This window comes from Mesocricetus auratus, unplaced genomic scaffold (genome assembly GCF_017639785.1).
Source record: "Mesocricetus auratus isolate SY011 unplaced genomic scaffold, BCM_Maur_2.0 Super-Scaffold_15014, whole genome shotgun sequence".
NCBI lineage: Eukaryota > Metazoa > Chordata > Mammalia > Rodentia > Cricetidae > Mesocricetus > Mesocricetus auratus.
In genome coordinates, this window is record NW_024429186.1 from 42,835,183 (window position 1) to 42,861,341 (window position 26,159).

The following is a 26,159-nucleotide window of genomic DNA, read 5'->3' on the forward strand; positions in this document are numbered from 1 at the left end:
ATGGGTACTCAAAGTCTATTTTTACGCCAGGGATAAACACTACCCAAGGCCCCATAGATTACCTAGGCCTCCTCACTGACACCCACATTCAGGGGGTCTGGGTCAGTCCCATGCTTTCTACGCAGCCATCAATCTGGGGTCCAAGAGTCACCCTTGTTCAGGTCAACTATTTCTGTGGAGTAAACCAGCCCAGTCTTAACTCCTTTGCTCATCAGTTCTCCCTTTCTGTGACTGGATTCCAGGAGTTCAGTTCAGTGTGGGTGTCTGCCTCTACTTCCATTAGTCACTGGATGAAGATTCTGCTTCCCAGACTCTCTGGTAGTAGGATTATATGCTGGCACTCCCATGATTCATGTCTAAAATCCATATATGAGTGAGTACATACCATGTTTCTCTTTTTGTGACTGTGTTACCTCACTCAAGATGATTTTTCTTCTACTTACTGGCCATCTTGAATGTGTCTTTGTTTCTGGGCACTGGGTGCACAGCATGCTGAATGACCATCCATAGGTTGCCCAATAGGTACCCAGGATGGGTGTGGTCCTTGTGCTATTGGACAGAAGTGAATTAAATGAATCTTGTAGTTAAATCTAATAGGGCAAAAGAATCCCTGTCATAATGGAGAGAAAAAAAAAACCACCAAGAAAAACCATGGGTATTTCTTGGCCTGGCTGTTTTAAAGTGAGCTGTGTTTGAAACTTTAAATTAATCCTGTATGCCAACTAGGCTTCATTCGAAATTCCCCAGAAGGTTTAGTCAACAGAGGAGTCTCTGAAGCCAAGCGGAAGAGCTGAATCCCCTTAAGTTGGAACTGGTTCAACATCTACATGAGATGAGCATGAAGAGCATGGGTGTCCCTCCTGTTCATTTTCTGATGGACATCACAAGCCCTAGTGATGATAGATATAGTGTCCTCATACTAAATGCTTCATATCTATCCCTGAGGCCTTTCACACAAGGCAGGTAGGTGCTGTCAAACTTGCCCCACAGACAAGAACACTGGAGAAACACCAGGTGAGTGTGGGCTCAGCTGCCTCCCCACTGAGCTTGCTCTCTTAACTTGGGGGCCTCTGGATTCACATGGCAGCGAGGAGTGGCCTTCCTAGGTAATCTGTGCTGGGGCAGGAGTCCATGGGAAGGGTGACTGACAAAGAAACCTTCAGAATAAACACACAGATGAAGACGGTCAAGTCATTTTAATTGGGAAACTGGCTGTGTAGCAGTCTCGGCTCTGAAAACCAAGCAGAGGGAGAGTAGAGGAGAGGGCAGGAGAGGGAAAGACAACTGATCAGGAATAGAGGTGGGGTGGGGACCTGGTAAAGCCCAGGTACACCCTCAGCTTTGGTTCAAATTCAACACAGGAAGACAGAAAGATGACAGCGTTCTGTCTGCAGCTATGCTCTGGTTTGCCCCTTCCAACCTGCAGCCCAGTTTAGAGGAACCTGTGACCACAGGGCTCATTTCCAGAAGAACCTATGACTAGCAGGCTCATTTCCTGTACAGATGTCTGAGGCTGGAGCAGACTCTTATCTTCAGATGATATAAAGGGAGGGATTATACGAGCCAGTGTGCCAGTAAGCCAAGGCATCCCAGACAGCTGGTTGGTTTAGGTCAACACTGCCAGATGAAGCAATCATGACGACAAGACTGAAAATAAAGGGGAAATGTTTAGGCTGCTGGCTTGGGAAGCGGTGAAGGACAAATGTATGACTGGGGTATTGAAGGCATTTTACACCAACACGTGGCAGCTAGTGTTCAACTCCTGCTCTTGTCTTTGCAGTAAAGTCACCTTGGGTTCGTGGCTGTGATTGTACAACTGCCACGGGCAGCCAGGCGGCTGTACACATCGGTCTTTCTGCTGCAGCTGTGGCTGATGCTCCAGCCCAGTCAATGAGAGGGAGGCCAGGGGTCACCGAAACGGACAGACCTCCAAGAGAGGGAGGGGACTGTAAACTACTGAAGTCAGAGGTTACCTCGGGGGTTCAAATGGAGTTTATGAGACCCAGTGTGACCCAGACTACTTCTTCTTTCTCCCTTTTTCCAGAACATGGGGAAATCGAAGACAGTATTGCATTACCCTGGCCTGCCCCAGTTCCTTGAATCAGGGCTGAGAAGCTCCACCCTTGATTGCAGATTAAGCCATCTCCCCTGCAGATCTAGAAGTTTGCACAGGGGATGACTAACACCTTCCTGTTGACTGGCAGCTTATTTCCTGCTAGCCCCAGACTACACCCTTTTAACTGCTCTCAGAACCCCACAAAGGTAGGGAGATAGAACGGGTTTTAATTGGAAAGCCTTATTAATTTGGGCTAAAGGTAAGGACTCTGGAAAAAAACAAAACTGCTTGGTCCCCATCTTGATCCTAAGATGCTTTTGTTTTGTGACTTTGGACAAGCTATGGAAGGAAGGAAGGAAGGAAATGGGGAAAGAAATTGTCCTGTGCCTCAGTTTCCCTATCTGTACAATTAAGATGAGAGTACTTGCTTCACAGGAACATTAAATACATAAATAAATGCACTTAAAATTTGTACAACTGGTTTGATATAAACCAACCATAATGAATGTTAGACATAAAGACAAAGAAGCCTTAAATCAGAATGAACCCAATCCCCAGGAGACCTTGGGTAGAATGTAAACTTTAGACTTTAGATCTAGGTCCATCCCTTACCAAAATCAAGACTTTTGGGAAATCAATAAACTCCACTTCACTGAGAATTTCTGATCTCAGTTGTAAGATAACTACAGTATTTACTCCTGCCCACCACACAGACACAGGCAAGAGCTACTGAACTGTGCTAAACAAATCTGCAGGAAGGCTCATAGCTTTTCTACTCATGCAGAAGTAATTTTTTAAAATCCTAGAATGCCAAAAGAACCCATGATAAAGACTGTGGTACTGGCTCAGCTGTTTCCTAATTCTCCTAGGCTGTTTACATCTTTAAGGATGCTATGATCTGGCCAGTCAAATGTGAAGAGAGGTTACATGTGTTCTTCTGGGGAGGTTTAGGTTAAACACAGGCTCCATATCTCTTCTTGTTTCATGGACCTTAGGAGCTCTACTTTCTAGAGGGCTCAGTTAGAAGATAGAGAGTAAGTGAATGATAAATGAACATGTTTGTCTAGCCACTGAGATTTTGAGAGTTAGTCTGCTGCAATACCCAGAAGTCACTTCCCACATTCAGTTAGAGGTATGGATCAGTGAGATAGACCACACCCTCCTCAGGGGTATAAGAAGCTATGTTAATGCCTCCTCTCAGGAGTTTGCCTACAGTCCCGGGTTCTAATAACTGTGTAAAGCTTCTTAGTTTGATTAGATATCTAGTCTCTGAGTGGGGGAGGGAACAAATCATTCTTTACACAAAATTTCCTTTTGCTACAAAATGCCTTTATTTCCAGCCAGATAAAATTATTCAACTGTATATATGGTTACACATGAAAAGTTACGTCTTTGCCGGCGGCCTCGATTACAAGATCCATTTTCAATTATTAATGTGTATATCAAACAACCTCCTTTGTCTCTGAAAACATAAGTTAAATAGGCTGCCAACGGATCAGCCACACACGTGTTCGTGGATGTGGTGTGCAGGTCTTCACCAGTGAGTCAGCCTGCAATGATGTGGGCATGGTTCCACCCCACCAGTGGGCAGGCAGCATGCAACAGAAGCCTGCCTGCTGGCCACACTACTGTGGCAGTGGCCTTTCTATGAACAAGAGAGCATGTGCAGACAAAGACAACAGACCTATGCAAGGTGAAGAGGCCTTTCACAGAACGCAGACACCATTCAGTGGACCCCAGAATGAAGAAGAGCATCACAAAGGTGACCGTACTGCACATACTACTGTTGATCATGGCGCCTTCGTGTGTGACAATAAATAGCTAGTTACTGAAGGGAAGAGTGAGAGACTCAAGACACTGACAGTTGTCATGATGTCCAGTCTCCTTCTCAACACTGGGTTTTAGGTTGGGAGCTTGAAGGACACCCACCGTCTGTTTCTTCAGAGTAAGTCATTCTACTTGGGATGCCATTCATTTCCCTAGAGAGACCTCTAAATTCTTCACTAGCATGTAGTCTTTTCCAGACTGCCGTGGTAGCTTAAAGAAGAGTGTACAGTGGTCCACAGAATGTCTAGGTTTGTCTCTTAAAGTAAAAAAGCCTGTTTGGCTCATAATTTCTAGGACCCACCATATTCTTCCCATCATCTCTCCTTTTGGTTTCTGTCATTTCCCTCCAAGCCTGAAATGGCCGTGTAGACTCAAGGGATGAGCAGCGCTCATCTTTGTAGTATCTCAATCTCAACTACAGGGATGTACCATGGCTCCTCGGGACTTGAGAGCGCCTCTCTTGAAGCTCCACCCTTCGAGGACTTGTGAACATTTGCTCCTTGAAGGTAAAGGTGGTGTTCTAAGGCAGATGCTCTAAGGAATTCCCACAATAGAAATTCCCGGAAAAAAAATCCGCATTCAGCCATGATTCTCATTTCCCACAAGGCTATGGCTGCAACTCTGGTGACACATAGGAAAAGTTCCTAAACTCATCCTGGTTAATCATAGGAAGATGTCCCTCATCGATTGGAGTTAAGACTGGCTCCTCTTTTATGAAGTCCGGGTCAAAATTGCTGACATCTTCTCGAGATTTCTGTTGAAAGGAAAAAAGGAAACAATGGACAAATTGCATGCACCTGGGGTGTTCACTTCTCATGTGGGACTCTGCTCGTCGGAGGAGTTCAGAGAATTGCTCCTCAGCCTTGGTCAGCAGCAACAGCATTTATGGCTCTAATCGCTCGCTGTGACTAAGCAGAGCTTTATGGCCATTCTACCACATGTGTATTATTATGGCTTTTGCCAACTGCCAAGTCACTCATCCCATGTCCTGCCCTCTCGTCACCAAGTCCTGCCAAGTGGGACAGCCTTAGAGTGGGAGGCTAAAGAGTAAACGTGGTCACCCAGACTTGCTTACTCACTCACCCACCATCCTCCATTTCACTCAGGTGCTGCTTCCCAACAGGGCTCACTGAGCGGGCAGGCACGCTCCCATCTGTCCAGATGTTGAGTAAGCTCATGCTCTCCTCATGCACTGTTTGCATACATTCTACCCATGTGAGAAGAGGTTCTCAAGTGATTTCACAGAAGCGCTTATCTCGTTACTGTTCAGAAACAATATACCTCACTGGGCTGGAGCTGTTGGGCTCCCTGACTGCTGGGCAGCCAAAGCCTCACAGGTTGATGTGGTGGACTGAGTTCACACCATTGTGAAGAACTATGTACGCGACATCTTTACAAACTGATGCTGAACAGATCCCTTTTCTTTCTTCTTGGACTTCCCACTTCTCTCGAGTGACTCAAGGACACTTCTTTCTCCGCCTCCAGACCATGTCTCCTCCCTAACAGTCGTGATCTATTTTGAGCCTGGCTTATCTGCTCTATGCTGGAGGCACATATGCACAGCTCGGCTCAAAGATTATGAGGCGGGTCACTCTCGGGCTTGGTGGCTTAGATTGGTACTGTTGGTGTCTTCAGCATTTCTCCAGAGGTGCTCTGCCTATCTGGCCTACGTCCTTTGTCACAGTAACTATGACAAGCTGTGTAGGCCAAGGAGCCAGGCTCAGTGAAGGGATACCTTGAACTTTCTTATTTTCTTAGGGCTAGGAATAATGACTTATCAATCACTTCAATTCTTCTAGGCCCTAGAGTCTAGGGAAACTCAAAACAGCTTAGGGCATATTAAATGCTGGGATATTTTAATGTAAGCTAAGGAGGGTAGAGGTATGGCAAGCAAGAGGGGAACACTTTGTGAGAAGCAACCAGCATATGGAGAGACAGTGTCTCTGCAGGAGGGGCTGGCAAACCTTTACTCTGTCATCCCATGGAGACACCAGCTTTTCCACGGACCTCGGTCATCTGGAGAAAAGGGAGAATCTGTTACAATGGCCTTGACACTCACAATTCTGGGTCGGAAAGGTGGTTCCAGTTGGCGATGATTCAACTGGGCCCAGTCGATTTCCTTAAAGAAAGGATGTCTCAAGATCTCATGTTCGCCTCCCTGAGACAGGCTGCCCAAGCGCATGGTGGGGTTCTTGGTCATGAACTAAGAGAAAGCAAGAAAGACAGAGTCATTCATTCATTCATATCCAGCCGCATCACAAGACAGCAGGCACCCGCCCTGGCAAAGGAGCTCCTGGGAGGTTTTTTTTTTTGGCTGATTTTGCTTCACTAGCTGGATTTTCCATCCTGGGCAGCACAGGCAGTGTGAATCATGACTTAAAGTAGAGACTGCCTGAGTGGATTTTTGGCCTTCCCCACTGCCATTTCAGGCACAGCCACTAAAAGAAGGCTGAAGGGTTCAATTTTCTCTTCTGTAAATACCAGGTGTTTCTCTTTCCTCTGTAGAGAAAGACAACATCTTATGAATTAGTGTGCCTTTCCTTGTGGACAGCAAGCAGATTCTGAATGTGGCTACTTTTAGGAACAGCTAGGCCATTGTTCTGAGACCCACAGGGCTGGCCTAAGACCACAGAGAAAAGTGAGAGTCATTGTTGCTGAATTCTCTAAAACGGCAGCAAGGGGAAAAACTCTAAAAACTTCTGTGTCTGGTTGGGGGGGGGGGAGTGGGCTGCTTGCTTGTTTTTCTGTGGCTAAAATACTATGTTCAAGACCAGCCTTTCCCGAATTCAAGATGCCCCTCTTCTGTTTTGAAATGGGTTTATAGACTGAGAATGCATGACTGCAGAGACAAAAGCTTAAAAAATGCCACACATTCAAGTGCTGTTTGTACACAAATCTTCCATTTTCATATTAATTGGGAGACGTTCTAGGTGCTCAGCTCCTCGGTATTTGGGGCCAACTCTTCCACTTCTCACAAACGGTCTAGGTGTTTTGATCATTTCCTGATGAAGGACTCAGAGAATAACTCATTTTTCAGGGCCAGAGCATCACTTTTAACTTCAAGTGATTTCCCATTTAAAAAACAAGCAAAACAATGCTGAACTTAAAGAGTTTATTTGGGTGGTCATGGTGGTAGCACATTCCTGTAACTCCATTTGGAGAACAAGGCAGGAAGGTGGTGAATTCTAAGCCAGCCTGTGCTGTAGAGTAAGACTTTGTCTCAAAATCAGAACAATAGCACAAGGGTTATTGGTATGATTTAGTGGTGGAGTGCTTACCTGCATGACAAGGTGCATGGCAAGATGCCAAATCCCACCCCAGAACCATGGGAAACACGCAAAGCAAAAAAGCTGGTGGTTTTATTTAAATCACATTACTTTAAGTTTCTCTGTGCTTCTTCCAACCTTAACTTCCAGTGCTGGGGATAAATCCCCAGGTGAGGCAAGTACCTTACCACTGAGCTACACCTCTCGACTCTAAATCAAGTTATCTATAAACAGACTAACAAGTTTTGACGGTCCCCAGATATCTTTTTCAAGTTTGACTTTGTGAACACAAAGCGAAAGTAATGCTAGGATTATAGAAATTGTTTGGAGCTGAATTTACTGAGTAAATTTAAAGAGTTTTCAAGGACAATCTTGTTGCTGATGCAGACACAGAACAAGGTGACACCTGGGTCAGTCATGTCAGGAAGCCACGTAAAGTTCCCAGTGTTGGTTCAAACAATAAGGCCAAGGTGGGAAAATGTCCTCGGCAAACAGTAATCCCATAGCATCTACTTTGCAAAATGCTAAAAAAAAAAATGCCAATGGGGAGTCAGCAAAGAATGAAGACCCTGATTGGGTTTAATGGCTTCTTTCTCCAAGTGACAAAAAATTAGAGGATCTAGGGTACTGGATTGGAGGTAGGACCCAAAATAAAAATAGACACAGGTCCAATCACAGCACTTCATACCTAGCTACCCCAGGCATTTGCAGTGGTCATCGTGAGTTTCAGAAATACACGTAAGTTACTCTGTTATATAAGTGCAAGAAGTTTGTACTGCCTGTGATCTTACAGAAAAAAAAGAGTAGAGAGTAGATTCGTGGGTACAATCCCTGATGCACACGGGGCAGCAATTCTGAAAGCTCATTAACAACTAATAATGAAAAAAAAACTTGAGAAAGGAGGATTACAGAATAAGACCCAGATGGCTTGGATGACTTGTGGGAAATTCCCAGGCCTGTGGGTGATGGGAGCAGAGGACATCTTGTGAATGTGTGGGTGCAACTTGTTCTTCTGGAAAAATGGGGTCAGTGCAGGACTCTAGATGCCAGGGTGGTAAAGCATTGCCATCTGACTTGGTCCATTGTTCCCTGCCCCAGCACTGAATCTGAACTTCCATGGATCAGTGTGGAATCAGCACTGTCTGAGGATGAGGGGACAAATTCCCAGCGGAGACTCTTCCGAAGAGCACACCTCTAGTGTTGACGCAGGATGACCCATGGCTGTTGGACATCTACTCTTGGGATTCCGATCAATCTTTTTGAATAATACTGATTTAGATTTTCTTGTCTTGTTTTGTTTTTTCGAGACAGGGTTTCTCTGTATTGTTTTGGAGGCTGTCCTGGAACTCACTCTGTAGACCAGACTGGCCTTGAACTCACATAGATCCTCCTGCCTCTGCCTCCTGAATGCTGGGATTAAAGGCCTGTGCCACCAATGTCTGGCTAGATTTTTTGAAAATATATTTTATTTTTAATTATGTGTGTGGGTATCTCTGTGTGGGTAAGTGTATGTAGGTTTGGGTGCCAGCAGAGGCCAGAGGCATCAAATATTCAGGAGCTACAGTAACAGGTGCTTGTGAACTGCCTGCATGGGTACTGGGGACATGGACACACACGTTTAACTGCTGAGTCATCTCTTCATCCCCATGACATTGATTTTTTTTAACACCCTGGCTTGAGCTCTTTAGACACAATCATCCCCCACATGATGAGAAAACCTGACCAATCCAGTCTGGTAAGTGTAGCTCTCACCTCCATCAAAGAAGGTTCTCTTTGCAACCATAGAGACTGTTACAGAGGTCCACAACTGCTCAAAAATGCAGAGAACAACTGACCGTAGGGTGTTTGACCCCACTAATACATCTACACACAACCCTATACAGAAGGCTCAGGAAAAATCACTGAAGAGGGGGCAGAAAGAATGTAAGAACCAGGGGCCAGAATGCCTGCTCTGAGATAGTTTCTTCTAGATAGGCATCACCCAAACAAGACCTGCATAGTGACAATATGACATGCCAAATTGGATGGGAGAAACTTCACAAGGCCTCACCCCTAGATGGGAGATGCAGGCAGTCAGTGGCTGCTGAGAAAGGAAGGTCATTCTTCTCTAAGGATAGGTTCCCAGATAGGCTACCCAATCCTAAGTGGCTAACTTTAAACACAGGTATGTAAGAGCAAAACTAAATGGACCCAATTGGTGTGTGTGTGTGTGTGTGTGTGTGAGAGAGAGAGAGAGAGAGAGTGTGTGTGTGTGTGTAAAACAATACTAACTAAAGAAAAGGTCATGAATGTGAGATGGAGTGTGGGAATATGGGAGGCTTTGGAGGGGGAAGGGGAAGGGGGTGGGAATGATACACACATGATACTTGAGAAATTATCAAAAACGATTTCAATTAAACAGACTTAAAGTCTATGTGGTATCTGGCGAATGCAGGATGCAGAGCAGAGCACTAAGTTTGGGGGGAGGGTGTGCAGGTGACAAAGATAACATCATTCCATCAAGGTGCAGGTCCAGAGAAGAGGCAAGCAGTCTGTGACACACACTGAACGCGCCGAAAAGAAACACAGACATAGTGCTGTGCGAGCTTGGAGGATGCTTGAGCCAACAGAACTGGGGCTGGAGGTAGGAAAGTGAGGAACAGCATCTTGGAAGAGGTGGCATTTGATGAGACTAAGAGCCTGGCAGGATCCATGTATGAAAGAAGGAAGAAGACAATCATGCCTGATCACATAGTCAGCCACACAACACCTGGGGTGCCAAGAGAAGCGCATGTGGCCTGGGACAGCTGGCACCTGGGGATGGCAGGGGAAGTGTGTTGGCAGTGCGTCTGACCTATCTGAAGTGCCTGAGGGGGAGAGAAAACAGGCCATAGTGCGATGAACCAGTAGGGACTGGGATTGTGGGGCATTGTCAGGGGGCTTGAGACAAAACAGTTGGAAGGATAGGCAAGTTCAGAAACTACAGCGCTTATTGTGAAGCGGGAGGAAGAGCTGGGAACAAGTTTTAGAAGGTTTTAAAGATGAAACATAGCCAAAAGCTAAGTGAAAGGATGGAGCCTAAAGTCACAGCATCTCCCCAGGCTGTGTGATGGAGCAGGGCAATGGAGTACCAGAGGCAGGGCCTCCAGCATTAGTGTTGATGGTGGCACCCACAGCAGTAGTCAGAGGAACAAATGCAAAAACAGGTATTCCTTAAGATTATGGAAGCTGCCGGAATCAAAATGGAGTCACTTGTGTCAAGCCTTAACAAAGCTGGGGGGCTGTAAAGGAAGTGAGAATCTGGCTGGCCCCTGATAACAAGAACTATGCACATGTCTTTGTACACATGCTGCCACAGCCTTACACAAGGCTGTCTGCCCAACAAGTGTTTCCAATTTTGTACTGGTCACATCCTTGTCATTGACTGTAAAGCTTAAGATTATGGTTTATGTAATGCTCCTCATTTGGCCATCAACCTCACCCCCATGTCAACCTCCTGCAATATGTTCCTGGTTTACATGTTGGCACGCATAATAATTCCTGACTAAGCATATAAATCTTTGGAGGACCTCTTTGTTTATTGTTTGGTTTAATTAAGGATGCTAATGTCTTGCCAAATCTGAGTGATTGACACGCTCAGTTCTGTATCCGAGATACAATGCACCTACAGAGAGACAACTAGCCATGTCTACACGGGGTGTAGGCTGGGAATAGATCCTGCAGTGACATGTGAGGACAAAGGGCTCCATCTGGGAAGGCAGGTAAGGCTGATGGAAGAATGAGAGGGAGAGACAGAAGGGTGGGTGAAGGAACAGAACCGAGATCACTTTATTCAATCCACATTGTGTGATTTAAAAGAGTTCCAATTATTATCGTTTAAAAAGCAGGAAATGCCATATTGCATGAAGGCCAGGTTGGGATATGGGGTGCCTCATATCCAGACACTTGAGCTTGCGACCTTTAAGAGGTATGGCCTGAGGATCAGGGATGAGCTTGAGACCCCCAGGTGGTCATACAGACTGCCTGCCACACATGAGGCTGGTGTCACTTGCCAATTTTCATGGCTTCTGATCCCTGGAATAGAGGAAAAAGATAGTTCTACCTGGCCATGGTGACTCACGCCTCTAATTCCCAGCACTCCGGAAGGCTGTTGGGCAGGAGGAATGTTGCACGTTTGAGGCTAGCCTGGGCTACTGAATACCAATAAGACACATTCTTAGATGGGGGAGAATCCAAGGTGACAGGAGACAGGAACTGGACATGAAGAAGCCAGAAAGTGTTGACTATTAAGATAGGAACCACTGTAAAAAGTAGGTTATGGGTCAGGCACTGAGGGCTAAGACTTTTAGGGGGAGTAGATTACAGTCCCTATGTAACTACTCTCTCCAGACACATAACTGGAGAGTTAGGAAAATGTTTGGTACCAGTCTTGGGCCTGATGGGTGTCATAGCACATGTTCTGTTGGAGGCAGAGCTGGAGGCTGGAGGGACTGGCCATCCTGGACTACAGACAGAGCTGTCTCTGAAAACCTTGGTACTACTGCTGTGACTGGTGACAGCTTACACGTGTTAGCAGAAAACATCCCCAAATTGTTCATGTCTCTAATGGACTCAAACGTTAACTCAAATAAGTTAATAGTCTATGTCTAGGGTCATTCTTAAAATATACCTTACCTCCACTGACCTCCCTGATGATGGTCCAAATGGGAAAGTCTGCCAAGAAGACAAAGCGTGCATCTGCAGGAGACTCGGCACACATTTACCAAAGGAAATGATGGTTCATAGGGCCAACAAAAGCACTTCATAAACTGTGGAGAGTGGGTGAGGAGCCTGGGGAGAGCTGGCTCCATCCCAAGTGTCACTGTGGAGAGGCCGGGGTGGGTTGACGGGAGCGGGGAGGGGGTGTCCCAGGCTCATCCTGCATTCCTTAAGGAAAGTGGATAAACTGGGAGGCTCCAGGCCACCGACAAAGACTACACAGAGGGCGGCTCCCAAGTGAGGTGTACTGAGTGATGCTGGCCAGGTTTGTTAAAGCAATGTCCCGAGACAATGTCTGCAGAGCAGGAAGGCTACAGGAAGTGGACTGCAGAGGACAACTGGCCAGGCTTTGCCTTTCACCCCCTGCATGTGTTCATCAGCTCTAGCCTGTGGTGGAACTGAGTGGCCCCTAATGCATTGTAACTTCTCTGGACCACAGATGCCTCAGCTGTAAAACGGGGACTTCTCTGCACTTTGTATGTTACAATAACACACGACATCGTCTGTGTGAAGCTCCTTGCCCAAAAAAGTCCTCAAGGGATGTCAGATGGGAGTCTAGTTTCAAATCCTCGGCAGCTCCATCGTGTTCTACCCCAGGCCTCCAAGAGAAGAGACTGAAGTCACAGGTCCGCCTTGACCCTGAGGCTTGTCTGGCCCGCCTGTTATGCCTTTTGCAGCCAGGATGAGAGAACAAAACACTTTTCTGCTCTCACAGTCCCAGACCTCAATTGTGGAGTATTGGGAGTGTTCTTTGAAAAACAAGTTTGACAGCAAATCCGTCTGAGTTAATTTTAAAACAAGAATGTAACTATTCCTGGCCTAATGTGCAACTTCATCCACAGCACCAACATGAAGGAGAGGCCTAGGAAGGACAACAGGGCCAAATGGAGTGTCTTGTCAGCGTGGTGTCTGATGCAGGACTGAATACTCTGTGGAGGTGTTAGTGTGGAGTTGTTCTAGATGACAGAGTTTAATCTAGCCCTCTGTAATGAGTCCTGAAGACAACCAGATCCAAAGGCACTTTGGAATCCAGTAAAGTATAAGCAGTCACAATAATTATTTATCCTCTTTCAAAATGTCTGGTTTCTTAGGAAGAGGGCTAGTTACATAAACTGAGCAATTACACAATAACATTTTCTCCCAGGAGTCAGAAAACACTGTATGTTCTAGTTAATAGCTGGATTTGGCTGTTGGGCAAACAGAATGACCTTCGCCTTTCATTCCATTTCAGAACCTTAAACAAAAGGCAGACAGACCTGGCAGCTGTTGCTGCCAAGCCAGAAGGGAAGGAAATCAAGACTCTCCTATCAGTATTCCAGGGAGCCACTCTGAACTAGGAGGAAGGCATTCCATGGCTCTAAAGAGAGTTCTAGGGAAGGAAGACAGAGAAAGAACACAGGATGTTAAAACAGAGGTTGGCTCCCTGCCACGATGGCCAACCTCATTATGGGCACACAGCCTGAAGGCCACCCAGAGGCTGGCAAAATGTGCCGCGTGTATGCATGCTGCAGGCACAGACCTTCTGCTTCTGACACTAGAGGAGCCTGACCCAGTTGGGAAGCACAGCTGCCAACTTTGTCCTTTCATACCCCTCCGCGGTGGTGAAGCTGGGGGACACACAACTGGGAACGACCTGTGCCGAGAACACTGTCTACCTCAGAGCTGTGGTCACAGAGGAACAAGGCTGGGTGTGTGAGTTAGTGGATGAGGCAGCACGAAAGAGGACAGACATTAAGGCGACCTGGTGTTGATGTCACTTCTCCACAGGAGAAGGCGGAGGCGGATAGTCACACCTGAGACAAAGCTGGCGATAATCCACAGAGAAGGATGGGATGTGGCAGGATGCAGTGGACATGAAAATGGATTTTTGGAATATCTCTGAGGAAGCCAGCTGCAATGTTTAAAAACTAGGCTCTCACGTTACACGCTGCTGCTGTGGAATACCGGGTGAGCCACAAGAGAGTCTGTCTGGCTCCCTCACATTGAACCTGCTTGGGATTCGCTGGCAGGGCTGGGACTAGTAATCCACATACAAATGGCAGAGAACAACCCTCCTGGGTGTCCATACTTGCATAAGAAAGGGAAGCTGCAGGAGTGGAGAGCATGGAGAAAAAAAGAGTAGAGTTTGCAACTGTTATTGCTCAGTGAGTGGCAGCCATTTCTATACAAACATGCTAGTATTTTACACGACACCCAGCAGTGAGCTAAATGCTTCACATTCATAATGCACAACCCTAGAGCAACCATTCTTATTACTCCTATCTTATGCATTGTCAATCTGAGGAAGAGGCGCATTTGCAATCTGTCCAAGGCCACGGGGTTTGGAAGTGGTAGAGCTGGGATTCATACCTAGGCACACGTGACACCAGAAACCTTTGCTCTGTGTCACTATGTTTCACCTCTTCTGGAGGCCACCTACTGTTTCCCTTGGATTGTGGGCTGTAGAGGACAGTGGGAAAGACTTAGGTTGGCAGGAATCGTGGCCTAACCCTTGGACGTTGGCCTGGGTGGAAACTGACAGTGCGCGTATACATCCTCTCTGGGCTCACACGACACGCTCCCTCCCGGCCACCGATGAAGGGGCTGGGAAGTGGACACAGTAAGAGGTGGAAAGCTGTGGCTTCTCTAAGAACCGGAAGCACCGTTCAGTTTGACCATCTGATTTTATTACAAGCAACTGACGGTTGATGTGTTAGAGATGATAAAGGGGCATATTCATAGTTTCAAAGATCTCAGGGTTGTTAACCAGAGACAGGCAGCTTAGAGCGCAGAAGTAACTTCAGGGGAACAGAAGAGGAGGGGGTGTATCATAAGGAAAGGCAAATAAGTTTTTTTAAAAAAAGATCCCCCTTTTCTCTTCCCTTCTTTTCTCTCCTCCTCCCCTTTCTCCCTTTTCTCTCGATGCCACTAAGTGATGGCAGGGCCTTCTTTCTGGGAACAGGGCTTCCCCTAGAGATGTCTGAGCTGGAACAATGCTGTCTTTACAGTTCACATTCATATTCGCAGTGCTGGGTAGGAAGCAGGGCTTGTGTCCTATGGTCTGTGTCAACGTGAGAGTCTACAATCCCCACCTCCCTTTTCTTCTCACACTGGAAGAAAAGAGCTGGCATTGTGAAGACGACGATATTTCCTTAGCTACAGGTGCTACTTACTTTGTATAAAAACAAAAAAGAAATTCTGTTACAATTCCCCGACTTAGCGATGAAGGAGTGGGCACTAAGGAGTAATGCATCAAGTGACAGGGGACAAGTGACTGACCTACCAGGATATTCTGCGACCTCTCCCCAGAGGCACAGTGCACTCTGCTTTATTTCCTCTTACCAAAATCCGGTACAATCAGTGGCCTGCATTCTTCCTGTCCGCACAATAGGGCAGGAACCGTGTTCAATCCGCACAGGACACTGACTGTGTCTCCCAGCCTGTGATTGGAACCCAGCAGCTCTGCATGCGCACATATTGATCCCTTGTCAGCACAACCTGCCTGCCCTATGTTTTGTAAACACAGCTTTTCCTGAATTCCAAGTCATCTTAGCAACTTCACTCAGGCCATGTGTCTGTGTTGGTTGGGACAGATAAAGGTCAGAGGTGTCACCGAGATGGAACTCTGATGTCATGTGCTTGTGCTTATGCTCATTATCTCAGTCAGCCAACGTTCCCAGAGCCAGGCTCAAGCAAGGGTGTCAACGAGGCAGACTCCACTGCTCTCCAGTAACTTTCTCTCATTTTTATTAGAATTTTATATAATATACTTTGATCATATTCTTCTCTTCCCTCAACTCCTCCCATTTCTCCACATCCTCCTGCCATTCAACTTCATGTTCTTTCTTTTTCAAGTGTGCAAGGAAAAGGAAAAGCAGGTTCTCCCTGATGCTGCTGTCCCAACTGCCCAAGCCACACACACGCTTTCGTTTGGGTGCCACCCTCAAGAGTTGCTATCTAAGGACCTGGAGAGATGGCTCAGTAGCTATGAGCACTGGCTGCCAGAGGTCCTGAGTTCAATATCAAGCAACCACTTCTGGCATGCCAGTATACATGCAGAGCACTCACACATAAAATATAATTATATATGTGAGTTGCTTCTGTAACTTGATACACTGCGTTTTGTCATTATCCATGAGAGGTCTGCCATTTTCTGAACAGAAACAGAGGAGGAGTAGATGGGGCAGAAACAGAAAGGAGGTGGGGGGAGGGAAGAGGTGGAAAGGAGAGAGGTGAAATTGCAGTCTGAATGGAAAATAAATATTTAATAAAAGAGCTGCTACTATAAAGAAGGGGGTCCTCGAGAAGGCTTTTCAGAGGGCACATGAGTGAATGCCCTGCATTTCCTCCCGTGGAGACTCTGGTCAGCACTCTCCCCTTGTGCATATTCCTCACCAGCTCCCAAAGACAGGATTTTTTTCAGTTGATTGTTAGTTGTGGTTCACACACACACACACACACACAGACACACACACACACACACACGTGCGCGCGCACACACACACACACACACACACACACACGCACGCACGCACACACACGCACACACACACACACCTTAGAAAGTGCTTTGATACACAAAGCCTGGCTAGCGACAGCCACATAGAGTCCCCGATCTCATGTCCCAAACCTTTGACAGCTTTCTTCTCCTAGTTGGAGATCTGGAGATGAAGATGAAAGAGACCTGTGGTGTGAAAGTTCCAGTTGAAAACAAAAGACAAAGAACAGAGGAAATCCTTCACACACTTTTTGCAAATAAAATGCAACAGCCCCTGTTCTCAGGAAATGAACATCCTATAACGTGGAAGGAAGCTGAAAACAAAACAAAACAAAAACAAAGGCACTTTACAAAGTCTCTGGGAAGATGTACACTTTACTGCTGCCTGCCATGTTATCCTTGATGTGAGCCAATGGGTTGCTTCTAGGAAGTGTCAATCCTACCAGAAACTTCCATGAGAAGCTGAGGATACATCATTTCTTCACTTAGGAACTCCAACCCCGAAGAAGAGCTCGACTGGCTGCATGCTAACCACTCCTCTCTCTTTTGACAGCCATCTTTGGGGTGTTCAGCATAATGGTATTTGAAACACTGCTCTGGAGGTCTGGAATTGGAGCCCTGCAAGCCTTCATTCCCAACTTCCCTTCTTCTCTGCTGGCTGACCCCCTGCTAGTCATTGCCTTGAGCCACTCAGCCTCCCCTAAGAGAGGCCATGGGAAAGGGAGAAGATAACTATCAGTGCTCCCCAGTCAGCTGCCTGGCCACAGACAGGACCTCACTCAGGGTACGGAAGAATCCCAGAATTCACTGTGGTTCCCCTCTTTGTGTCCGAGGCCAGCAGGGATTCTGCACACAATGCACAGATGATGAAATCTGATCATTTCAATGACAGATAAACCCACACATGTACACACTCTGTAATTTCTGTAAAGCTAGGGAACAAAAGCACTTTATAGCCTCCTGCCCATGCCAAGATTAGAATAATGCCTCCAGAACCGACAGAGGTGACTCAGGAGAATGCTGAACCTCCTTTCAGCACTTACCTAACACCTGTGAGCTCATTGGCAGGGTGCTGACTTCATCCGAGTTAACATGAAGCCAGGTGATCCCTCACAGGTGCTAACTCAGCACCTCTGAGCTGGGCTTCCCCTCTCTACATTCTGGGACTCCTTGAGGACATCCTCAAGCCTTCCTTTCTGGAAATAGATGGGCAAAGCTCAGATGAACTGCCAAAGCTTAACACAGACTACGCATTTTGTGTATTTGTCATAATTATCAACATTTTTGCGCAATTCAGGGTGAGCAAAGGTAACATGGTAATGAGGTGACCACAGAAGAAAGTATTTGTTTCAAAAGCATGGACAAACTTAAACAGCCATAGACCTTTAAGGCCAGCAATCAAAAAAGCCTATGTCTATATTTTATACATGTGTCATTGAACATCTCCTGTTAACTTGGAGACTACTGCCAGTTTTAATGATTTATCCATTGAGGTAGAGGCTGGGGTGGGATGGTTGTAGCATGTCTCTGTTTAACAGATACATTTTAATTTATTACATTTATGTAATTATGTGTTTCATGCGCATGTGTGTACCATGGTGGCACATGTAGACTTCAAAGGACAACTTGTGAGACTTAGTTTTCTCCTACAACCATGCAGGTCCTGGGGATCAAACTCAAGTCATCAGGCATGGAGGTAAATGCCTTTTACTGGCTAAGCCATCTGTTTTCGTTAGGATTTCTATTGTGAAGAGACACTATGACCATGGCAACTCTTATAAAGGAAAATATTTAATTGGGGATGGCTTACAGTTTCAGAGGTTTAGTCTATTATCGTTATGGCTGGACATGGCAGCATACAGGCAGACATGGAGCCAGAGCTGTGAGTCCTACATCTTGATCCAAAGACAACAGGAAGTGAACTGAGACAATGGGTGATATCTTGAGCACAGGAGACCTCAAAGCACACCCTCACAGTGACATTTCCTCCAACAAGGTCATACCTACTACAAGGCCACACCTCCTAATAGTGCCACTCCCTATGAGCTTATGGGGGACAATTACATTCAAACTACCACACCATCTCACAAGTTCAACAGATACAATTAAAACAAAACAACAAAAAGGACAAAGGAGCAAAAAGGGAAACAGTCTCCATTGGTTATTTTTAGTGTAGGGATCAGTAGTTATGTTTTTTCTTCTCAAGTAGATTTTCTGACTAAAATCTGTGCTTTCTTATTTATCCAATTCTGTGCTCCATGAGAGATGTTTCTACAAGGAAGCCCACTTTCCTAGCCCCATATCTAGCCATTCATGAGTGTTTCAAATGTCCACCATCTTGAGGGTGGCCAAGGTCAAGAGGGGAGTAGAAGAGACAGTGATGGGGAGACAAGGAGCTGGAATTGATTTTAGATTAGAAGTCAGAAGAGGCTGAAACCTGTCCTGCCAACCATTTCACTCTTATGGGGACAATGAGCAAGGACAGTCCCTTCTCCACCTGAAGGCAAGAGAGTCACTGACTGACTCTGCTAAATTGATGAAGCACTGGCTAAGGCCTTTAGCAATTCTGAGGGAGCTACACAAATGAGAGTTGTGAGGTTTCCACAGACAGTGAATAATAATGGTGCCTTCCACTTTCAAAAGAGGGAATGCAAACAGTCTTTTATTTGAATTAAAGCAATTGCATGCGACACATTTAGTGGAAATTCATTCCAGGCACAGCCCTGATCATACCTCTAAAAAAAACAATCACAAGGAAATCTCAGGAAGCCACAAGAAGATGACCCACAATAGAAAGGAACTTTATATTCTTTAAACCTGACCCATTTCTCTTTAGCTTAAAAGTCTCCTCAAGACATCCTTCTCTACCAGACCAGATGAGGGTAGCTCTGCTGGCTTTGCGTCCACAACACTGGGGGCTTCTTGCTATTAACTTCGAAGTATTCAGTTATTGTACAAATGATTCTCTCAAATCTCTTTTTCCTCTCCACAACTAGACTGAAATTCCATAAGGTGGGGAACACAAGATGAATAAACAGCAACTTGCTCAGAGGCCAAACATACTGACTGTACAGGCACACACACTCACACACTCACAGATATAATACCATGCACATACAAATACACACATCAAGTGCACACACACACACAAACTCACACACACACACACACACACACGCACACACACTCACACCCCCACTTGGAATATATATTACAACTTGACTCTTTGAACCCTACCTATGTACCTTTGATCTAGACTGAATGGTCTTAGACAAATAAAAACTCAATTCTCTTAAAAAGAAAAGTCATCTAGCATAGCCTCATATGTAATTAGGTACTTAATAATTTTGATGATGTTTCTAGAGTGCTTAGGGATAGAAAAATGAGGATAATGACACCTTAAGTGCATTGTGGAATTGCTACTCATAATTTAGCAATACTAATAACTTGCTTTTTGTTGGATGTGCCACTTTGAAAATGCTTCCATATGTGTTGCCTCATTTGAAGTGAATGCTATAGCTGGTCATCCATCACCAGTGCCTCATAGACATGACTGAAAAACAGTCACAGATACAGCACAGGACTCAAAGACCAGAATGCACCTACATTGCTCTAACATGTGACGTCCTCCAGCCTCGGTCATCCTCAGTGTTTGTTGACAAATTAGGGATTTAGACAAACTTACTCTTAAGAGTTTTCATCCCTGAACCTCTGTGTTTATGTTTCTAATGGTTATAGAGTTTTATGGAATTAAAATCAAAGAGCACTGGTTACAATTCAAATCTTAGCACTCTAACGTGCCTGCTACTTTTAGGACCAGGCAAGACACCATTCAACAGCTCTGATCATTTAGCATTAGGGACTCTTGAAGTCACCATGCTCCTGCGATGCCTGGCCATGGGTCTCAAGGGTTCATTAGTCAGGAAAACGGAGTTCCATCTATCATTGCACAACCAAATAAAAAGTTGTTCTGTCTTAACCCTGTTCCATCTTTCCTAACTGCTAACACAGATCGATTCCTATACCCGAGTTAGTGGGTGAGGTTCACGTATGCCCCTCACCAGCACTTCCCAGCAGGCATCAGCTTCTAGGTGTATCACACTGCACAGCTGGCTATTTCAGTAGACATGCTGCAGCCTTTTCATTCATGCAGTGTGAAGTCATTCTTTCCCGGCCTCCCACTGTATCCTCCTCGGCGCCTGGGCCTCGCCATCACTCTACAGCTCCTTACTCCTCTCCTGCTCAACATCCACTCCTGCAGTTTATATTGATACTTTATAACCATCTATGCTGAGGCCCAGAGCCATGTGATCCACTTTCCAAATGCCCCCTGGACCTATCAAAGATTGCATACCCTGATCTCAGCAGTCTTCTGTTCTCCACCCTGCACGCACTGTTCCAACAGCGTAGAACTAGTAGCCCGAGGCTTTGCACACATTTCCTCTACCTACACATTCTTCTCACCCTGTCCATGCAAGTGGACTACGTTTGCCCCCCCCCCCAGTTTAAATGCAATTTCTTCTGTCTTGTTCCTATGTCACCTTCCTCTTCCTGCCTCTGGAGAGGGAATGTTCTCCTTGGTAATGTAAAGTGTTTGCCGACATGTCCTCAGCTCCTCCTTGACTGTGAGCAACAGGAGGCCAGCTTTGCCACCTCCACGTTCCTAGAATTTCGCACAAGGTATGCCAAAGGCTCACCTGACAAGCGTTTGCTGAACTGATGCAGATTTTGATTGTTTAACAGAACGGCTTCTCTTTTCAGGGTGTCAGTCAAACGGTCTCCTCCTGATTACCACTTCTGATACTATAGCATCGTTCAGAGGCACAGACTCTAAATAACACTAGAACTTATTACCATCAATGTTACGTCCCACTCTATGGCGAGCTGAACAGGTACAGAGTTAGAACTTATGTGAGTACTAACCACACAGCACCCTGGCATTTCTTCCAGCGACTGGCTTTGCTGGCACAGCCTGAGACTGTCATCAAGTAGTAATCAGATGTTACAAATGGCGGCTCTAAGGGAAGATGATAGCCATTAATGGGAAATAGAAGAAACTTGGCAAGGACAGATATAGTCTGGGTTGATGTCTTAGGATAACAGCAGTCAGAACTTCTGGATTCTGAATGTAGGTATTTGTGGAATTCCCCTCTTAGTTTTAAAATTGCAATGAAGTGGAGCACAACATCTAGCATTTTAGCTATTTTTCAGTGAGAAGGCTGGCGTTGGTGAGCACTCACACCATGTTACACCCCTCTCTTGGATTCTTCATTCTCTCAACCTGTAAGTCCACATCCCCTACGGGATGCACACTCTTCCTTTCTCAAGCTCCCTGCACCCATCACCCTCCTGGCTGTTTCTGTGAACTGCACTATTTTAGGTGCTTTATGTAAATGGAAAATCACATAGTATTTGCCCTTTTATTTTGGCTTGTTTCACTCAGCATAATGTAGTCAAGATTTTCCCAGGTTATAGCATGTATCAAAAATCACTTTTGAAGTCTGAGTAATATTCTGCTTCATGGATATTCCACATTTTTCTTGTCTATTGATAAACATTTGGGTTGGTTTAACTTTGATATTGTGAATAATGTTACTATGAATGAATCCTGGTTTCAGTGCTCAGAAGTCCAATCTCTGGTTCAAATGGTAATTCTACTTTTAATCTCTTGGTGAACTGCCTACCATCATTTTTTTACACTGGCTGTATCTTTTTTACATCCTTGTCAGCAATCCAGGGAGGTTTCATTTACTTGAGCAATGTGCTATGTGGCCTCTAGTGGGGCATATTTCTCTGGGCTTCTTTCTCTCATCTAAAAAAAAAAATAAGGGGATCAAATGTGACCATCTCCAAAGGTTTGTCCAGCAGTAAAGGAATTTTCTTAGCTTAATTAAGCCAGAATGTGAGGAGAGTTGGGAAGCTGTCGGGATAGTTTATGATGCTTGAGTTGATACTCAAACAGTCCTCGGATCGCAGCAAAGTCACAATCTTCCCAGTCTAAAATCATTTTGTGGATGGAGTGGTCAGAACACCAGCGGGATATAAGTGGAGATCCCTTCCCGGGCATACACTCTGATGAGTGGCTCTTCCAGCATGCCCACACGATCTCCCAGGGTAAATGTCCTGCGGTCTCAGGTCAGGAGACTGAGGCCCTGCAGTTAGAGCCCTTGACTGGCGTCAGCCATGGAAAGAGCCCAGACCTGCCCTCGGACAGACCTCTTCTTCTTTCTCCCTCTCTGTCTTCCTCTTCCTCCTTCCCTGCTTTTTTTGAACAGGATCTCTTTATGGAACTCATATAAATCAAGCTGGCCTTTGAACTTACAGTGATCCTCCTGCCTCTGCATCCAGAATACAGGATTATAGTGTGGGTCACCAAGCCCAGCTTTCCTGATTCTCATTTCCTAAGTGTTTTCAAGCGATTTTCATGGTTACTTTTCCATTTAAAAGCTTCAGCCCTCCGTAAAATCTAGCCCCGTGCTGTGTTCTCAATTGCAGTACTTAGGTTTCTCAGTTTTAGGCAGGAAGACTAAAGCATACAAAATTGCCCCAGAAATTCTCCCAGTGAATTTTTTTTGGAGTAATTTTTGTCTGACAACTTTCAGGTGTTTTTACAGTTACTTTCAGATCAGATTCTTTGAAGGTGTGAACAGGAGGATGCTGCCTAGAAGGTTTGCATATAGTACCAAATTTAACCCTAACAGGAGCCCTATGGCTTCCATTTCATCAGCTCTGTTTTACACTCAGAGATTCACCATGTCTGCATCCCTGAAGCTAATGGGGGCATTAGGGGTTGTTTGCTGTCAGAACGAATCTGTGAAGATGTCCCTGATGACAAAGGCTAGTTACAGAAAATATTTGCTGCTTACTTCTATTGAGCTTTTCTTTTTCAGAACAGTTAGTCTTAATAATTTCATGGGACTCTTAGCCTCTCTGGATACCACTCTTGGTTCCCGAAAGTTTGGCTAAGAAGGTGATATGCAGCCTCCAATGTAGCTGAAGGAACAGTTTCGGAAGGATCCCAGATACCAGGATAAGATTGGGGACTTCTAAAAGTGTGAGAGAAATAATTCAGAGAAGCAGATGCAAGAGTCATCTAGTCAGAAAGCAAGGGAGTCTCCAAATGCTTTCTAGATCTGTGACATTTATCTCCTGCCCTCAGTGGTAGCACAGTGGCCTTTATAGCTTGAACTAGCATTTTTTTTGCATTACAAATGCTGGGATCTTTCTTTCATTAAATAATAAAAAACATCAAAGCAGTTTCAGTAATTGGACATGACACAGGCTCCATGAAAAGCCATTAGTAGGAAGATGGTGGCTGCTGTGGGACACAGGGTGCAGGATGCCTTGAGAATCACAAGGAACAAGATTCTGGGTCACAGCACTGGGAAGTGCCAAGCAGGCTTTGCTCTGCAGCAATGGAGAGGAGATGTCGCCACAGCTCTTATCAAGGTTAACTGTGGTCAACCCAGGTGAGTCCATTTCTTTCCAGGAAGATAAGAAACTTCACGGCATGAGTCTGCAGAGATAACCCCTCACCCCTGCTTTTCACTCATAAAATTATAAAAGCCATACTCTTCCTCTCCTTACTTTAAGATTTCTAACTATTTAAATAGATTATTCTTTTTTAAAATAGATTATTCTTATGAAAATTAAACTAAACTGGAGACATTTGGTAGATATTCTCAAAACCCCAATGACTAGAAATCTGGTGTGTCTTGAAGGGAACAAGACTTTCATATGGCAGCTAATACCAAACTTAATTTTTTGGTTTTAAAAAGAATATAAAGAATATCTAAGAGCACAAAAGTAAATGAAAGAAGAAAAGCTGAGGATTGTACCCATGGGACAGAAGTACATAGATGTCCCGTAGACATTATTCAACAGAGGATGCCTTGCCCTAATTTTCACCAAAGTGTATATTTTAAAGTTCATTTTCACATCTCCTCTGAGTATAGTAGGCAACAATATGAGTTTTGAACTAATGTAGTTACAGAATCATCTACTGTTTTATTCAATCTAAGGGCATTAAATCCATGTTCTTTCTTACTTCAAAGTAAGGCATGGGGCATAGGAGCTTGATGTATTAACAACAAAAGGGGACTTTCTCACGATGATACCTCATCATGTTATACGAGAAACCTGAGCTTGACATTTGGTCTTGCATAAAAAGCTGACATGGTGACCCAGAGATCTAGGGAGGTTTTGAATCATCTCTTCCTCTATCAGCTCTAAGAGGAAGTCTCCTTCTGTCCTGGGCCTTGGACATTGCCAAGAGAATCACAATTGACTGGGACTGACTCTCACATGACCCTGGTATGGCCTGATGACATGAAGGGGGTATCTCATTCCACTTAGACTCAACCTAACGCCCCCTATTGCCAGTTGATATTGAAGTTGTCCCAGAATTAATGGTGTAAGAGGAAAACAGCCTGAGAGAAATCCGTGCTTCTTCGGACTAAAACACAAATTTTAGTCAGTGGTGGCAATGTCCTAACGGAAGTTATTTAGAGAAGACACAAGAGGCCCGTGAGGCCAGCTCATCTGTAATAGGATGGAAGCTGGTTGAGTAAGTCAGACTTACAGATTTGAGAATCCCTGTAGCATCTTCGTGGAGCCAGGTAGGGTAGACAACTTCGTCATTTAGTATGGCCTCGAAGAGGTCGTCTTCATTTTCTGCCTCAAAGGGTGCGTGTCCGCACAGCATCTCATAAAGTAACACGCCCATGGCCCACCAGTCTACTGCAGGTCCATACAGCATCTCCTGCAGGATCTGTACAGAGGGGGTGGGGTGAGAGGTGTTTCATGCATGTGCTTAACAAAGGTGTTCTTCATGTCTATGTATTAAGGGCAAAACAAAAAAAGCAAGTCTCTTGTATTGACATGCATGTTTCATTCATCTCTACAGAGCATGAGCTTAGTGCCTTTGCTTCTAAGTGGTCCAGAACTTTTGTGACTTGCAAGACAATGGCATGCACATATTCAAAACAGGAATGGCTTGGAAATATCTCATGTGGAGGGGAAAAGGACTCCAGGTTCATTCACCTGTAGGGACGAGATACAACTACTTTCCTTTAGATTTGCAACAGGGGCTAGAACAAAGTCACCGGGTAGAGATGAAAGAGCAGAATAAATAGCCATGAGAGAGTCAACTGAAAATTTTGTAATATTTGAAAGCTCTAATTCAGATAAATTGTGAACATTTTCAGCGACTGTATTTGAGCCTGTAGGTGTTAGCTTCAGCAATGCCTACAAAGCCATCGCACCTGATAAGAGTTGGTCGTATTTCCATTCAGGGCTAAGCAGAGCTCGGATTTCAAAAGCCACACCAAACAGGCACAGTCACTCACCTCTGGAGCAATGTAGTCTGGTGTGCCACAGAAGGTGGCTGTGGTGACTCCATTGCAGATGCCTTCCTTGCACATTCCGAAGTCAGCCAGCTTACAGTGGCCCTCGTGGTCCAACAGCACGTTGTCCAGTTTCAAGTCTCTGAAAGGAATCAAGAGCAGAGTGAGACGGGCAGCCCGGCCACATTGGCTACATGGGCTTTCTGAACTTGCTAAAACATTTCTGGATAGGCTTCTTTGGGTTATTGAAGTTAAAAAATATATACACTGACTCTTAGAACGTGCCTCAGGAATCCTAGAACACAGGTCCCCACGAATGGGCTGAGCACATAGAGGAAAGGAGGTCACCTTTTAGGTGCCGAGGGCAGAATGCGACTTTTCTAGGCTTTCCAGGTACTTTGCACTCATAGGAAATCCACCTCCTGACACTCCGTATGCCACATTGGTACCCA

At 45.3% G+C, this 26,159-nt stretch overlaps 1 protein-coding gene across 1 annotated transcript in view; it reads right to left on the reverse strand.

The window, feature by feature from the left end:
* Positions 1–3,363: 3,363 nt before the first annotated feature.
* Prkch (protein kinase C eta) overlaps positions 3,364–26,159 on the reverse strand; it is a 202,004-nt gene continuing 179,208 nt past the window's right edge. The window contains exons 11-14 of the mRNA XM_040742935.1: positions 25,711–25,849; positions 24,945–25,133; positions 5,943–6,086; positions 3,364–4,637 (exon numbers count right to left, since the gene is read on the reverse strand). Of these exons, the coding sequence (XP_040598869.1) occupies positions 4,491–4,637; positions 5,943–6,086; positions 24,945–25,133; positions 25,711–25,849 (619 nt within the window). The 3' untranslated portion in view covers positions 3,364–4,490. The remainder of the gene's footprint in view (positions 4,638–5,942; positions 6,087–24,944; positions 25,134–25,710; positions 25,850–26,159) is intronic.